Source organism: Medicago sativa, chromosome 4 (genome assembly GCF_051527215.1).
Source record: "Medicago sativa cultivar Bolivia chromosome 4, Bolivia_mono, whole genome shotgun sequence".
Taxonomy (NCBI): Eukaryota; Viridiplantae; Streptophyta; class Magnoliopsida; order Fabales; family Fabaceae; genus Medicago; species Medicago sativa.
This window is the reverse complement of record NC_140752.1, coordinates 74,044,614-74,060,787: the sequence shown is the minus strand read 5'-3', so window position 1 is coordinate 74,060,787 and position 16,174 is coordinate 74,044,614. Positions and strand designations below refer to the sequence as shown.

The 16,174-nt window shown below is 35.7% G+C and overlaps 2 protein-coding genes and 2 long non-coding RNA genes across 4 annotated transcripts; 1 reads left to right on the top strand and 3 right to left on the bottom strand.

Annotated features, from left to right (window-relative positions):
- Positions 1-470: 470 nt before the first annotated feature.
- On the top strand, positions 471-11,041 carry LOC146931760 (senescence-specific cysteine protease SAG39-like). Its single transcript, XM_085703325.1, has 2 exons — positions 471-982; positions 10,268-11,041. Exons 1-2 carry the CDS (start codon positions 547-549, stop codon positions 10,852-10,854), a joined length of 1,023 nt encoding a protein of 340 aa, XP_085559451.1. The 5' UTR covers positions 471-546; the 3' UTR covers positions 10,855-11,041.
- Positions 1,252-5,809, bottom strand: LOC146931762 (uncharacterized). The gene is made up of 2 exons (XR_015006807.1): positions 3,295-5,809; positions 1,252-1,510 (listed from the first exon to the last, which is right to left on the bottom strand). It is a non-coding gene; the product is annotated as an uncharacterized LOC146931762 (long non-coding RNA).
- LOC146931761 (uncharacterized) lies at positions 7,476-10,260 on the bottom strand. Its single transcript, XR_015006808.1, has 2 exons — positions 9,479-10,260; positions 7,476-7,694 (listed from the first exon to the last, which is right to left on the bottom strand). It is a non-coding gene; the product is annotated as an uncharacterized LOC146931761 (long non-coding RNA).
- Positions 11,042-13,652: 2,611 nt separating the features above from the next.
- Positions 13,653-15,390, bottom strand: LOC146931759 (uncharacterized). Its single transcript, XM_085707692.1, has 3 exons — positions 15,129-15,390; positions 14,800-15,044; positions 13,653-13,761 (listed from the first exon to the last, which is right to left on the bottom strand). The coding sequence occupies exons 1-3, from the start codon at positions 15,378-15,380 to the stop codon at positions 13,653-13,655; spliced, it is 606 nt and encodes a 201-aa protein (XP_085563818.1). The 5' UTR covers positions 15,381-15,390.
- Between the last annotated feature and the right edge of the window lie 784 nt (positions 15,391-16,174).

Below are 16,174 nucleotides of genomic sequence, written 5' to 3'. Positions count from 1 at the left end.
TCGAATGAAATAAAGCCCTACAACTATGCATTAACAGATTATGTTCAAATCAGAGAATACACAAATGTCATGTAGCTTGTATAAATCCATGCAACAAACTTCCGTGCAAGGGAATTCAATCACCATACAACGTTAGACTTATCAAATCAAATATGGATAAAACCAAAGTAAAGAACCCATAAATTCCAAATTGCTTGCTCATACATATTATATTGTATTATATTTATTTTGTGTAGGTTGTTGGCTATTCTGTTTTCTTACGTAGATAAGTACACTTTAATTAAATAGTTTAATGAATTTTGACCAAGTTGCAATGGCCCTTAAACAGAACACAAGCTACCATGTTGTTTAAATAATAATATAAAATAAATAAATAAAAGAAACTACCAATCTATCAAATGCAATATACCGTGACAGGAATCTTGAATAAGAAATGATCTCTATATAAACCATCAATGCTATTGCCTTCAATTCATACCAATTTACATTCCTCCCTCAAACACACATTACCTCAACAAAGCTTTTCTTTGATAACAAGAAATTAAAATGGTTTCCACTAGCAAAAAACAATACATATTGGCTTTGTTCCTCATCCTTGCACTTGCTGGTATTACCAATGTCATGTCCCGAAAACTGTATGAGTCACCATCTTTACAAGAAAGACACGAACAATGGATGGTAGAATATGGCAAAGTGTATGAAGATGCTGCTGAGAAGGAAACACGTTTCCAAATATTCAAGGACAATGTTGAGTTCATTGAATCATTCAATGCTGCTGACAACAAACCTTACAAGCTAAGTGTTAATCACCTTGCTGATTTGACTATTGAAGAATTTAAGGCTTCCCGTAATGGTTACAAGAAGATTGCTCGTGAATTTAATACGACATCGTTTAAGTATGAAAATGTTACTGCTATTCCAGCAGCTGTAGATTGGAGGTTAAAAGGAGCTGTCACTCCAATCAAGGACCAGGGTCAATGTGGTAAGATAAACAATATCATACATAAAAAAAATACTTTATTATATGATTTTCTTCTTCTTAATCCTCTAGTTTCTAGAGAAATGGTGCCTAATAATTTTCGTGGATAAATAAAGTCTGATCAAAGATTATTCAAGTCTCAGGTGGTCTTAATCGCTTCAACTTTAACAATTTGACCCGAACCGCTTTATTATATGAATTTAATTACACAAATGTTCACACTTCAATCATATCCTACTTATTAACTATTGTGCATAAATTAATAAACTTCTTGTAACACCCATACCAGACGTATCTAGAAAGTCTAGCACGTGCGTTAATATTAGTATTGGATACATTAAAATATACAACAATTAAAAACTTCGAATGAATAATATTTACATCAAGTTACGTTCGTATAAATAATAATACAACACAACACCTCCATACATAAAAATACATCCTTGAAGTCCAAAACGTCCTGCAGCTTTACGAACGAACCCTTGAAGTAATATCCATCCGGCTCCGAACATGCATAAACGTCCTGCTTATCTGAAACAAATAAGGATTGGGATGAGACATAATGTCTCAGTGAGTTCCCCTAAATCCTAGGCTATAGGCAACCTCAAGGAGAAACCTACGGTCACCACGTGTCTACATTACAACCTGATGGTTGATGATACGTGTGTGGGGACTTGCATACTTAGACGGTAGTGTATACTAAAGCCGTCATAGTCTTATCTCACTTGTTATAGGCTTCACTTCCTATACGTGCCAAGGCGGTCGAGGGGGAATCTAGAACCGCATTGCCAAGAATACACTCCATGTACCGAGGCCTAACATATCATAATCATGGCACGATGCTAAACCGGACGATTAAGGGAACCTAAGATCGTCATCGGTATCATGTTCATAGCTTGCTCTAGACATAACCTATACTTATCTTAAAGCATCTAATGCTATTATTCTCTTACATAAACGTACCTGAGTTCATACATGTTCATAATCATAATCATAACATACATAAACGTACTTAAGTTCATTCATATTGGTTAGCGTTGAACAAACAATGTTATCTTGATTCATTTTACGGATAGTCCCGGGTGGAGTAACCCCGAGATCAATCCCATACATAACCGATGTACGTACATCGGACTCCCTCGGTGTCGTGCGGGTCCCTTGCGGCTTAAACCGTTCCCCTTAGGTCGAGAACCTCCCGTATCCCTCTGGCGTGGATAACGAGAGACACGAGCACCTACATCTTGTTACTCAGTGACATGCGGGTCCCTTACGGCTTGAATCGTTCTCATCATGAGAACCCCTTGTATCCCCCTGATGTGGATATCAAGAGACATGTCACCTACACTTATTAGTCATGGTCTTGTCGTGCATAAAAGTTAAACATAATCATACATACATGTTTACATCGGAACCTTGATCGATCCGATTATCGGTAACCTATACTTGTTCATAAACATACCTAATCATGGTGGATAAATCAACTAGTCAATCCACGGCTCACATACTTGCTAAGGCATGCTAGATCATATGCGAAGAGAATACACTTCGCGTCTTATCATTCTAGGGACCCATATCCTATATTTGCCTTACTTGTCACATGCTATCTTCAAGTTCTCGACTAGCTAAGCCGAGGCTCTACATACATTCCCTTTCTTAGTTCATTACTACCCCATCATGCTTAAACTCTCCTGAGCCATCCTTGTGATACATGCTAAGATTGCCACGATTAATGATGCACGGATCAATTGACGATGTGTGCAAATTTCCAATAATTTCTAAGGACCGAAAATGCCAAAACCCAAGACTTAAGCCATTTAGAAAATTCTATGATTTCATAAAGCCAAGTTTATTCCAGTTGAAAAATAAGTGAAAACAGTCAAAGAATACTTCGAAACGATCGCCTCGGACCCCCACGCGACTGCCCCCAAGCACCCGAGCGCAGAACAACGCGAACGTTGTCCTGTCTGGGGCGCCTGGCGCCAGAGGGAGGGCGCCTAGCGCTGGCCTCTCTGACTTTGGGCGCCTAGCGCCCTTGTTCAGGCGCAGCGCTGCGAATTCTGCGTTTTCGGTGATTTCGGCTGCGGGTTTTCGCCATTTTCGACCCAAAACTCGTCCAATTTGACCCTGTAATGCACCAAACACATCCAACAACTTGTATAGACTTAATTAAACATATATCATGGCAATTTTAACATATAAACAACTAGGATTGGCTTGGGGCACTAAAGTTTCATAAAAACTAAACTTAACATAAATCATTATTCTTCACAAGATTAAGCAAACCCAAGGGTGGGTAATCTATTTATGGAACTCACATAATATGATTTGCACTTGATCCCCAAGCTTTCAAGCATCCTCATCACTTCACATATTGAAACTTAGCTTGCTTCCAAAGCTCAAAGTATCACAATCCATACTCTAGCTCTTCAAGCCCACTTCAAATCATCTTTCCTTTAATTCTTGACCAAGAAGGAACCTTACCAAGCTCAAACCTTGCTCCAATCATCACCCTATCTTCTTGAGATTCTCTTAGTGATGAGAAGTAAGGAAATCAAACCAAATACCAAGCTCCCAAGCAACTAAAGACCTTGAAGGAATCTTATACAACATGATTCATGATTTTGGAAGAAGTTTGAGAAGAATTGAGGAAGAGAAAGAGAGAAGGAGGGCGTGTGAGTTCTAGAGAGAGGGGAGAGCAATTGCCAAACTCAAACCCTAGAGAGAGAAAGTGAATGGAAAATGAATGATTTTGAGACCAAATCCAAATAAATATCCTTTGGCGTGCAATTACCATTTTGCCCTTGTCTTAAGCGTTTTTAAAACGACTCTAATATTTTCCCCGTATTATGCTGACATGTCATAAAATATCTCCCACTACTTACTTTCCATGAACCTGAGTCCTCTGATACACTTAACAGGTAAAATTTCCATTAGCAGACGAGCGGGATGTTACACTCTACCCCCTTAAAGAAATTTCGTCCTCGAAATTTAGAGACCATCTACCAATCATCATAACGAATCCTTACCGTCTTTGCTTTAAGTCATACTTATTCTTATCATACATTCTCAAGAAGTTCATCGCACAATTTTCCCTTCAAAACATGCAGTTCATCTTGTTTCTTAATTCATACACATAAGTATAAAGTTTTCTCATTCTTGTTATCCTTCACAAAATCTAGAATTATCTCAGAACTTGTGATTTGGAACTTATCTTGCTACACATAGGCTTAATGTTTCGGATTCGTACCTTACCCATTTAACATAAACCATTCATAAAAGTATCTTATCATAAACATGTACACTCAGGATTTGCCTTTTAACTGGATTCCTACCGGAAACCAGGTTTGCCCTGCAGTGCTTACTTGCAACATTAAATATCTTTTCATGCCTACATAATCTTCTTTACCGCACGTTGCGACTTATGCCTCTTACATTCATTACTCATATAGACGGTTCCACGAATCACTTATCTCCTTTCAGAGCCTTAGGAAAAAAAAAATTTCGACTTCATGCGATTTCTCGGCACCTGAATTAGTGGGTACTCACATAGCTTGACATGGAAATGTGAAATCAACTATGCCGATTCATCTTAACAATTTAATCACCAATGTTGTGGTTCACATGCTCTTGAAACTTGCTAGAAATTCTACTTGTACTTACACCAAACATTCTGAACACATTTCCGTGTATCCTACATGATATTGACTTCATACGAACATTGCCGTTCCCATAACGTGTGCATACTTTGAATTGCCACTACTTGTTAAATGATAACGATACGTGTTCTAGCATCTTGCTTAAAGAAATTTTCTTAAACTTTGGTATTCGAGTTCTTGGAACGAATTTATACTTTACTAAAAAGATTTTATCATCTCCAAATCTGATTGTATAATGATGCCACAGAACCACCGGACGAGTTTCAATATTTTTGGGAAAAGGTTTTACCACTCGCCTAAAACTTGTCCACGACAAGCTGGTCCTGAAGTTTGTACGTCTTAAGTGAGTTTACTTACGACGTATCTTATCAGTTTCGAAAATGTATAATTCCATGAGTTTAAATAAAAACATCGTTCCCAAGTTCCATAATACCAATCTTACTTTAAAAGTTATAAATCATGCTTTAACATATCTTAACAAGTATCGTTTTCACTCAACAAGTATTGCCTCAGAAAGTATGATTCTCATTGCACAAAGCTCGAGAGTCACATCTCCTTACACGACAACATGCTTAAACTTCGAAGGTAGATTCTTACATTCTTAACTGACATACATAGTTCAGACACGTATTACTGCATAACATAAACCATAGATGATCCTTGACCCACTTGACGTAACCTGTTCCTCTTCTTCAGAAACACATAACTTGATTCACCATATCATCTCATTCGGTTATCGCTTGAGCATTAATACCTTTTCCTGCAACCGGTCTTCTTTCTTGATGCTATGATCATTATATGAATCACAAGAGGAAACCTTCTGAACCTTACATACTTTCCATTATCATCTTACTTAGGTGTTGGCACATACTTAAAACTTTTACCTTAGCCAATGCTATCTACATAAACATCCATACTTACTTACCACATCGAAAATTCTTCTCAAAGATTCTTTCATACTAAAATCCCATGTTTCGTGTTTAACGATTAGCTTCCATGGCGCTACTCTGATTCACACCTGTTGACTTAAACCATTACCCTAATCCGTTAGAGCAATTGAGACTTCAATTCATGCTTATTACTTGAATACTTACTTCTTGAGATCTTCCATGTTGCAACCAACATCACAATTTTTATACTTGTCTTGTAAATTAAAAACTCGTGATAACTTATCTTATGCTCATAATACTTGACTCGGGGGTAAACCTTACTTTCTTGCTGGTTGCACTTACCATACATATCATATCTGAACTTATTTTTGAGTAAACTCAATTCCCATTAACAACCCATCTAGCACTTGAACATAACTTTCTTGAACATCTAATCTTTGTACCTTCGCATTCTCGCGGACTATATTTTGCTTAATCATACCAATGCTTGCTCATTAATTTTTTTCCTTTTAAAGAAAACTTCGTAAACTAGCGCACGGGTCATTGACGTTGATGATTTTCTACTTTATAAATATATTGAGTTTAGGCCCTGGCCGTTGCTATAAAATCATAGAACGAGTTGATAACACATATGTGTCATCAATTCTAGATTCTAATAAGTCTAGCTCGCTCTACGAGTATCGTAGCAAACCGGTTCCTAGAAAAACTTTTATGAATTTTCAAAATGTCAACTTCAATCACCCATACGCGTAATTTTTTTCTAAATTCTTTTAAACTTTATAACTCAACATCATATCAAGCCTTAGCAAGTCTATTAAGCAAAACATAGGTTCGAGAAATACACCATAATTCCATATAATCCGAGAACCTTTTGATTTCTTATAACTTTACACCGCTTTAACTTCCAAAGCTACCTTAAACCGTATCGATTTTATTGATGGTTGCCCATGTCCTTTCCTTAAAAATCTTAGGATATGATATGCATTCGTTACTTGAGGTCATAAAAGATTTTCGTCGCATAAAAGTTTATTGTGAAGATATCTCCCCAATAGCCATTGCAAACCATAGGAACAAAGTAGTAAATTTTATAAAAACGGAAAGTTTCGTCCCAGGCTTGTTATTCGTGAGCTTCTCCAACTCCATTTTTCAGAAAACATTTATTGCATAAAATTCTTACTCTCAAGTATACAATGTACATCATTCATTCCTATCATCGTAAAACATTCTATAACATATGCATGGCAACATCAGCCCCTTTTCGATACCATTCTTGGCACGTCGGAAATCAATGTCTTAGTCCTTATAATATAAAACTTTCTCTTGAATCCTTAACTTCTTCCACTACGAATAACTTACCTCGCTACATTGCCTTTTACGCAACTTTTCGAGCATACATGTCCTTAACTTCATTCACATATTGCTATTCCTGAGAGCCTGCTGACTCTGTCATCATATGCCAACTTCTCACTATCTTGTAGCCTTGTTCTGACATTCCAGAATATCATAACCCGTTCCAACAACAACTCTTACCGAATCTTTCGGTCATGATTAGATATATATATCCAACTTCTTCACTTACGGGTACATTAAGTATCACTATCATCTTACCCGTCATTGCCAAAACGTTCTTTCTTAACATGCCTTACATTCCCGGAGGATTCACACTTCTACTTGATTAGTTCACCGGCCACCTTTTGGCACGATCAAACTACTTCATCACATACTTCGTTCCTCCTGGGTCCTATTCAGCTCTCAGGCATCCATTCTAATCGTTGAATGCTAAATTGAGTTGATCAGGCTCAACTAACAACAACAACTAGAACATCTACCGGAACCTAATGGTCCCACTACCTTAGTTGTAACATTAATGACCCAAGGCACGGTCTGAATCGACCTGCTCTGATACCAATTGTAACACCCATACCAGACGTATCTAGAAAGTCTAGCACGTGCGTTAATATTAGTATTGGATACATTAAAATATACAACAATTAAAAACTTCGAATGAATAATATTTACATCAAGTTACGTTCGTATAAATAATAATACAACACAACCCCTCCATACATAAAAATACATCCTTGAAGTCCAAAACGTCCTGCAGCTTTACGAACGAACCCTTGAAGTAATATCCATCCAGCTCCGAACATGCATAAACGTCCTGCTTATCTGAAACAAATAAGGATTAGGATGAGACATAATGTCTCAGTGAGTTCCCCTAAATCCTAGGCTATAGGCAACCTCAAGGAGAAACCTACGGTCACCACGTGTCTACATTACAACCTGACGGTTGATGATACATGTGTGGGGACTTGCATACTTAGACGGTAGTGTATACTAAAGCCGTCATAGTCTTATCTCACTTGTTATAGGCTTCACTTCCTATACGTGCCAAGGCGGTCGAGGGGGAATCTAGAACCGCATTGCCAAGAATACACTCCATGTACCGAGGCCTAACATATCATAATCATGGCACGATGCTAAACCGGACGATTAGGGGAACCTAAGATCGTCATCGGTATCATGTTCATAGCTTGCTCTAGACATAACCTATACTTATCTTAAAGCATCTAATGCTATTATTCTCTTACATAAACGTACCTGAGTTCATACATGTTCATAATCATAATCATAACATACATAAACGTACTTAAGTTCATTCATATTGGTTAGCGTTGAACAAACAATGTTATCTTGATTCATTTTACGGATAGTCCCGGGTGGAGTAACCCCGAGATCAATCCCATACATAACCGATGTACGTACATCGGACTCCCTCGGTGTCGTGCGGGTCCCTTGCGGCTTAAACCGTTCCCCTTAGGTCGAGAACCTCCCGTATCCCTCTGGCGTGGATAACGAGAGACACGAGCACCTACATCTTGTTACTCAGTGACATGCGGGTCCCTTACGGCTTGAATCGTTCTCATCATGAGAACCCCTTGTATCCCCCTGATGTGGATATCAAGAGACATGTCACCTACACTTATTAGTCATGGTCTTGTCGTGCATAAAAGTTAAACATAATCATACATACATGTTTACATCGGAACCTTGATCGATCCGATTATCGGTAACCTATACTTGTTCATAAACATACCTAATCATGGTGGATAAATCAACTAGTCAATCCACGGCTCACATACTTGCTAAGGCATGCTAGATCATATGCGAAGAGAATACACTTCGCGTCTTATCATTCTAGGGACCCATATCCTATATTTGCCTTACTTGTCACATGCTATCTTCAAGTTCTCGACTAGCTAAGCCGAGGCTCTACATACATTCCCTTTCTTAGTTCATTACTACCCCATCATGCTTAAACTCTCCTGAGCCATCCTTGTGATACATGCTAAGATTGCCACGATTAATGATGCACGGATCAATTGACAATGTGTGCAAATTTCCAATAATTTCTAAGGACCGAAAATGCCAAAACCCAAGACTTAAGCCATTTAGAAAATTCTATGATTTCATAAAGCCAAGTTTATTCCAGTTGAAAAATAAGTGAAAACAGTCAAAGAATACTTCGAAACGATCGCCTCGGACCCCCACGCGACTGCCCCCAAGCACCCGAGCGCAGAACAACGCGAACGTTGTCCTGTCTGGGGCGCCTGGCGCCAGAGGGAGGGCGCCTAGCGCTGGCCTCTCTGACTTTGGGCGCCTAGCGCCCTTGTTCAGGCGCAGCGCTGCGAATTCTGCGTTTTCGGTGATTTCGGCTGCGGGTTTTCGCCATTTTCGACCCAAAACTCGTCCAATTTGACCCTGTAATGCACCAAACACATCCAACAACTTGTATAGACTTAATTAAACATATATCATGGCAATTTTAACATATAAACAACTAGGATTGGCTTGGGGCACTAAAGTTTCATAAAAACTAAACTTAACATAAATCATTATTCTTCACAAGATTAAGCAAACCCAAGGGTGGGTAATCTATTTATGGAACTCACATAATATGATTTGCACTTGATCCCCAAGCTTTCAAGCATCCTCATCACTTCACATATTGAAACTTAGCTTGCTTCCAAAGCTCAAAGTATCACAATCCATACTCTAGCTCTTCAAGCCCACTTCAAATCATCTTTCCTTTAATTCTTGACCAAGAAGGAACCTTACCAAGCTCAAACCTTGCTCCAATCATCACCCTATCTTCTTGAGATTCTCTTAGTGATGAGAAGTAAGGAAATCAAACCAAATCCCAAGCTCCCAAGCAACTAAAGACCTTGAAGGAATCTTATACAACATGATTCATGATTTTGGAAGAAGTTTGAGAAGAATTGAGGAAGAGAAAGAGAGAAGGAGGGCGTGTGAGTTCTAGAGAGAGGGGAGAGCAATTGCCAAACTCAAACCCTAGAGAGAGAAAGTGAATGGAAAATGAATGATTTTGAGACCAAATCCAAATAAATATCCTTTGGCGTGCAATTACCATTTTGCCCTTGTCTTAAGCGTTTTTAAAACGACTCTAATATTTTCCCCGTATTATGCTGACATGTCATAAAATATCTCCCATACTTACTTTCCATGAACCTGAGTCCTCTGATACACTTAACAGGTAAAATTTCCATTAGCAGACGAGCGGGATGTTACACTTCTTTCCTCAAAAAAAAATTAATAAACTTTTGTTATATATGGTATAGTGTTCTTACTATGATTTTATTTGATGTGATTATATTGAGTCTAATTAATTGGATTAAATAAATAATCTTTCCGTTGATTTTGTTTTGAAAATGAAACAAAAGGGAGCTGCTGGGCATTTTCAACAGTGGCTGCAACTGAGGGTATCAACCAAATAACAACAGGCAAACTAGTCTCCCTCTCAGAACAAGAACTAGTTGATTGTGACACAAAAGGTGAAGATCAAGGGTGTGAAGGAGGATTAATGGAAGATGGATTTGAGTTTATCATTCAAAATGGTGGAATCACAAGTGAGACTAATTACCCTTATAAAGCGGCTGATGGAAGCTGTAACACTGCAACCACCACCCCTGTGGCTAAGATTAAAGGATTTGAAAAGGTTCCAGTTAATAGCGAGAAAGTGCTTCTCAAAGCTGTGGCGAACCAACCAATATCAGTATCCATTGATGCTAGTGATTCAAGTTTCATGTTTTATTCTAGTGGAATTTACACAGGAGAATGTGGAACTGAGCTAGACCATGGTGTTACTGCTGTTGGTTATGGTAGTGCTAATGGCACTGATTATTGGATTGTGAAGAATTCATGGGGCACAGTGTGGGGTGAGAAAGGGTACATAAGGATGCAAAGAGGTATAGCTGCTAAGGAAGGCTTATGTGGTATTGCCATGGATTCTTCTTATCCAACTGCTTAACCTGCTCAATTATGTAACTTGTGTCTCAAGCTTGTATTTTTCTTCTTTCGTGTTTGAACATATGGCTACATAAATGTAAAACTTATATTTTAGCAATATTAATTATACATATAATCATACAAAAGTTATACAACTATATTATTTGAACAGCAAAATACTTTGTATATGTTTATCTCTATTTCTCTCTTACTTTTTACCTTGTACAACTTACACATATTAAGACATGATTGAAATTTCACAGTATATTGTTACATCCTAAAGTAATTACCCAGCCTATGTCAGTTTCTATTGATGCTGGATGGTTTTCTTTCCAACTTTATAGACTCGAGTGGGGATTGTCAGGAGAACATGGGAGTCAACTAGCCCATAGTGTTGCTAACGTACCATGGTGTTGCTAACTTGTGAAGAATTCATGGGGTACTCAATGAGGACACGAGGTGAGAAATGATACTTAAGGATGCAGCTAGACTTATATGCCAAATAAGGTCTATGACGTTGCCATAGATGCTTCCTACTCTACTTGTTAAAAAATTGTTAATCCAGAAATAATTAGGTTTAGACTTTTAGTTCATCCCTTAACAAATGGTATTTAGCATCCTGATTTAGCTTGATGGAGAGCAGCGGTTGATTGAGGTGTAGTGGATCGTTCCAAGTATATGATGATATGACGTAAGAGGCTAACACTTGAGAGAGATTGTAAGAATTGAGATCGTAAGTGGTTAGTCCCACATGACATGACCTATTTTTATCCCACTTCAACCTACTTTTTTTTTTTTTTTTTGACCAAACCACTTCAACCTACTTAGCAATTTCCTTTTAATAATATTTGTATAAGCTTATTTTTTAGAAAAAAAAATGATATTTGAACATAATAAAAATAGCGAATCATAAAATGTTCCTTTATTTATTTTTATTTTTTATTTAATTATAAATACTAGTATGTTAATTGTTAGTATGTTAGTATTTTTTTTCTTTGTCAGGAATTGAACCCTAAACCTTCAACTCTTCAACTCTTTTATTTCGATTGAAACTCCTTTATTTATTTTTGTATTTTTGAAATCTTTATAAAGTGTACAAAATGAAAAAGTAGGAGATAGAGTCCACTAAAAAAAAAAGTTCTAACTCAATTGGTAAAAATGTCGAAATTGTTAGACTAAACCTGTCTTGACTAGGATTTGAAGCATGACCCCTCCATTAGTATGTGTGAATTTTAATGATTATTTTTCATTTCGCCTATCTAAAAAAAATTGAATTATACAATGTCATGTTTGTTGTTAAAATTAAACATTTAAATAATATAACTCTTTTTTTATAATGATCAAGTAAATACTTGATTTTCTTTTCTTATCAAATAAAAAAAGATCAAGCATATATTAATAATGACTGTGAGTTTGTCGAAATCACGTTGAACTCAATTTTGTCAAACTCGCCACTAATGTCAAAATATATAAACCTATTTTTATTGGTCCACTGATGTTGGTTTGAGATCTTAAAACGTGCTTCTCTTAAAGTTTGTGTGCTCCAAGTTTGATTGATGTTGTTGCCAATTTTAATGCGTTAGTCCATATAGAACTTTACTCCAGCTTTAAAAAGGGCACACAAGTGAAATGTGTGATTAGATCCCTCATATTAGCTGATCCTTGTGCTAGATTTGAGTTTTGAAAAATATGTCAAAATGCATATAGTGATGGTGAGTTGACCAGTCTCACCCGGAGACAAGAAAACAAAAATTTTAAAATAGCATAAAAATATATTTAGGTGTGTTTGTTTTCAGCTTTTTTCATCGAAAAATATATATTTTTTTATAAAAAAAATTACTTTTGTCATTTTTAAGTGTTTGTTTAGGATTTAAAAAAAATTATTTTTGATTTTATATGAAAAGCTATTAGGATTAACTTTTCTTAAAATCTATTTTTTCAAAAATAAGTAGTTAGCACATGAAACTTTTTTTTTTTTTAAAGAAAGAACACATAAACTAGTTAAAAACATTTTTTCTTTCTAAAAAGTGATTTTTATGTACAGTAACCAAACATAAATATCTTAGATTTTTTAAAGCTGAAACAAACACACCATTAATATATTAGCCACAATTTCTTTATAAGGTTAACATTAATTAAAACATTTTCATGCAAAAAGTTAAATAACTAAACAAATTTTTATACAATATTTTTTGTCAAGTAGTTTAATGGTTTGAAATTCACCTTTTAAGATGAATAAGTGAGATGTTTCGAACCTCGACCCCTACATATATTATGCATTGTCCATAATAGTAACTAAACTTACATGAGCTTTTACACTATTTTTTAACAAACAGAAAACTAACAAAATTGTGATCTTCACGTACTATTAATTATACATGTAATTTTCTTTTTGACAAGAATTAACCGCAATACTGGTGTTTTTGTATTTTGTGAAAAGAAAAATCCTTTACAACTTCAAAGCACTGATCATGTGTTGCATGTCTTCATAATTTACTATATGAAAATCTGGGTATCGTTTGAAACTTGGTCTACCAATTTGCAAAAAGCCACCATTTAGTTTTGTCGGTTTGCTCATTTTCTAAAGATACATCCATAGTCAAAATTTACAAGATTCCATTTTCGAATAACTAGACCATCGACCCGTGCTATCGCACGGGTCATACCATGTAGAAGTTAATCGAATCAATCACAATAATGTAAAACATATTTAGTTAATAGAAGTTTTATAGCAATTTAAAAATATGTTCCCTCCTAAGACAACAATAGCAACAAAATCAACTGGTAGCATACATTACAAAATTTTTTGAACATTAACCATCAAGATACATTACGAAAGACTTCGCCATAAACAACATTTGAGGTTGTATCAGTACTCTCTCCATCTCCATCAACGATTAGTATTTTCAAACTCTGTCTTGAAGTGACCCTGAAAATTGCAACGTACAACTGACCATGCGAGAACACAGTACTCGGCAAATAAATTCCAACATTTTTAAGTGATTGCAGTCATTTCTAAGTTTTTCTATTAAAAATAATTCTTATTAAAAGCAATTACCAGTATGCACTAATTGCTCTGTCAATTACTACGTATTGAAAGCATTCATGACTGTAATGATGATATTAACAAAATACTTTCTTAGAAAAATACATTTAATTTGCACTAATTGCTTTTATGTCTGCAATAAATAGAAATTACTACCAATAGAATACTATAGTCATTCACATTAAAAACACGCGAGTGAATATACCTAGCTATAATTCCTTTACAAAAAAATTTCTTAGAAAAATACATTTAATTTGCACTAATTGCTTTTATGGCTGCAATAAATAGGTAGTAATTGCTTTTAATAAGAATTATTTTTAATAGAAAAACTTTCTTCGAATAAGAATTGCTTTTAATTGCTTTTATGCAGTATGCACTAATTGCTCTGCTAATTACTACGTATTGAAAGCATTCATGACTGCAATGATGATATTAACAAAAAACTTTCTTAGAAAAATATATTTAATTTGCACTAATTGTTTTTATGTCTGCAATAAATAGGAATTACTACCAATAGAATACTATAGACATTCACATTAAAAGCACGCGAGTGAATATACCTAGTTATAATTCCTTTACAAAAAACTTTTTTAGAAAAGTACATTTAATTTGCACTAATTGCTTTTATGGCTGCAATAAATAGGTGCATAAAAGTTTTCAATTGCAATCAACTACGATTTCATCAATTTTTTGTGATGCAATATATTTTTTGCCACTAAACAGAAAATTAAAGATGCTACGGCACGAAAAGAGAGCAAACTAAACTGTAAAGACAATAACATAAACTGCATTACGTACTTTTTTTTGCCTTTTTTTTACCTATGAAAAGCTGATAATATTTGAAAATAAAAACAAAATTATTCTTTCTTTCAAAGAAAAACTTAAATTATTACTAATAAAAAACTCCAGTCATGTGTTTACCAACGTTTGGATACGATAACATATTTTTTGTCCATGACGCACTTGCACTTGAAAATCAACACGTCTCCGCCCTCAATACCATTGGCAGCACAAAAACTCGTCCAACCTTTTCCGAACATCACATTTGGTATGGGGTCGTATGTATATTTGAGTCTCGCAGGAATTATATTGTCATAAGGTCCGCACAACATGACGTAATCGTGATGTTTCACTCTAAGGAATTTGCCAAAAGTATCAGGTAGTTCCTAAAAAAAACTGTTAATGACAGACAAAAATCGTTTATTATAGCATATATCTAATTGAATAGCAACAAAAAAACAACAAACAACCTTCGGTGATTTCGTCGATCCATATCCAACGATAGGAACTTCAAAGGTACAATAACATGATGCTGCCGCACTCATGGAATGATAGGGTGGATAATCAGCTAGTGTAATGTTATGAGCAAAAACAAAGATTTGAAATCTACTCCCACCAACGTACTGGAATGCAATAATCTTACTTCCACTAAACTCGTAGAATAATCGCAATGCACTCCAACCATTTGTCAACAACGGCCGACAAACTGATTTGTTGAACATGACGTTATGAGTATTCCTATCACCATCTAGCAAGTGTCATTGCTCCGGTAGCTCATAGAAATATTCAACAACGAAGAATGGTTGCAGTTCTCCGACATCCTAGAAGTTAGGCAGAAAAAGTTTACGGAATAAGTTTACGGAATCCGTTCATCTTATTTAAATAGAAAAAGATTAAATCATCAAGTGAAACAAACCTGATTTTGTACATGCACTGTGAAGAACGAACATTTAACTTTAGTGGTAAAATTTGGGGGAAACTTTACCTTAAAACGCATATCTTCCTATCACTCTATTTCAGATAGCATTAAGAGTTAGGAGACGATAAAATTTGGTAAACGCATATCTTCCTATAACTTTAGTGGTAAAATTTGGGGGAAACTTCACCTTCAGCAATCGTTAAGAGTTTCTGTAGATAAAAATGATGGTAGGAGATGATAATGGTAGAAGATGGTAATCGTTAGGAGTTATGGTGATTTGATTAGCGGGAGATGACAATGGTTGGAGATGGTAATCGTTGGGAGTTATGGTGATTTGATTAGTATTAACTATGTTTTTAATGGACATTATGACGTATCTGTATGAGAGAGGAAATGAGTAGTTTGAAACATAGCCTTTGAATCAACGACTGAGATTAGATTAACAATGAATTTAAATCAACGACTGAGATCAGATACATGCTTAGGAGGGAAAAAAAGCTAGTGATTAGGGCAAACATGATAGCTTGGCAACTCTAGCTTTTATAATAAAGGATATAATTTCGACTTTATTTAAAAAATGTATGTGTGAAACATTGT

What these genes read in the sequence shown, in the direction of transcription:
- LOC146931760 (XM_085703325.1), top strand. Translation starts at nt 547, where the DNA reads ATGGTTTCCACTAGCAAAAAACAATACATATTGGCTTTGTTCCTCATC. An exon ending in CAAGGACCAGGGTCAATGTG is followed by an intron (nt 983 to 10,267) that starts GTAAGATAAACA and finishes ATGAAACAAAAG; the next exon opens with GGAGCTGCTGGGCATTTTCA.
- LOC146931759 (XM_085707692.1), bottom strand. Translation starts at nt 15,380, where the DNA reads ATGTTCAACAAATCAGTTTGTCGGCCGTTGTTGACAAATGGTTGGAGT. An exon ending in GATCGACGAAATCACCGAAG is followed by an intron (nt 15,045 to 15,128) that starts GTTGTTTGTTGT and finishes AGTTTTTTTTAG; the next exon opens with GAACTACCTGATACTTTTGG. An exon ending in GTTATCGTATCCAAACGTTG is followed by an intron (nt 13,762 to 14,799) that starts GTAAACACATGA and finishes TGCAATTTTCAG; the next exon opens with GGTCACTTCAAGACAGAGTT.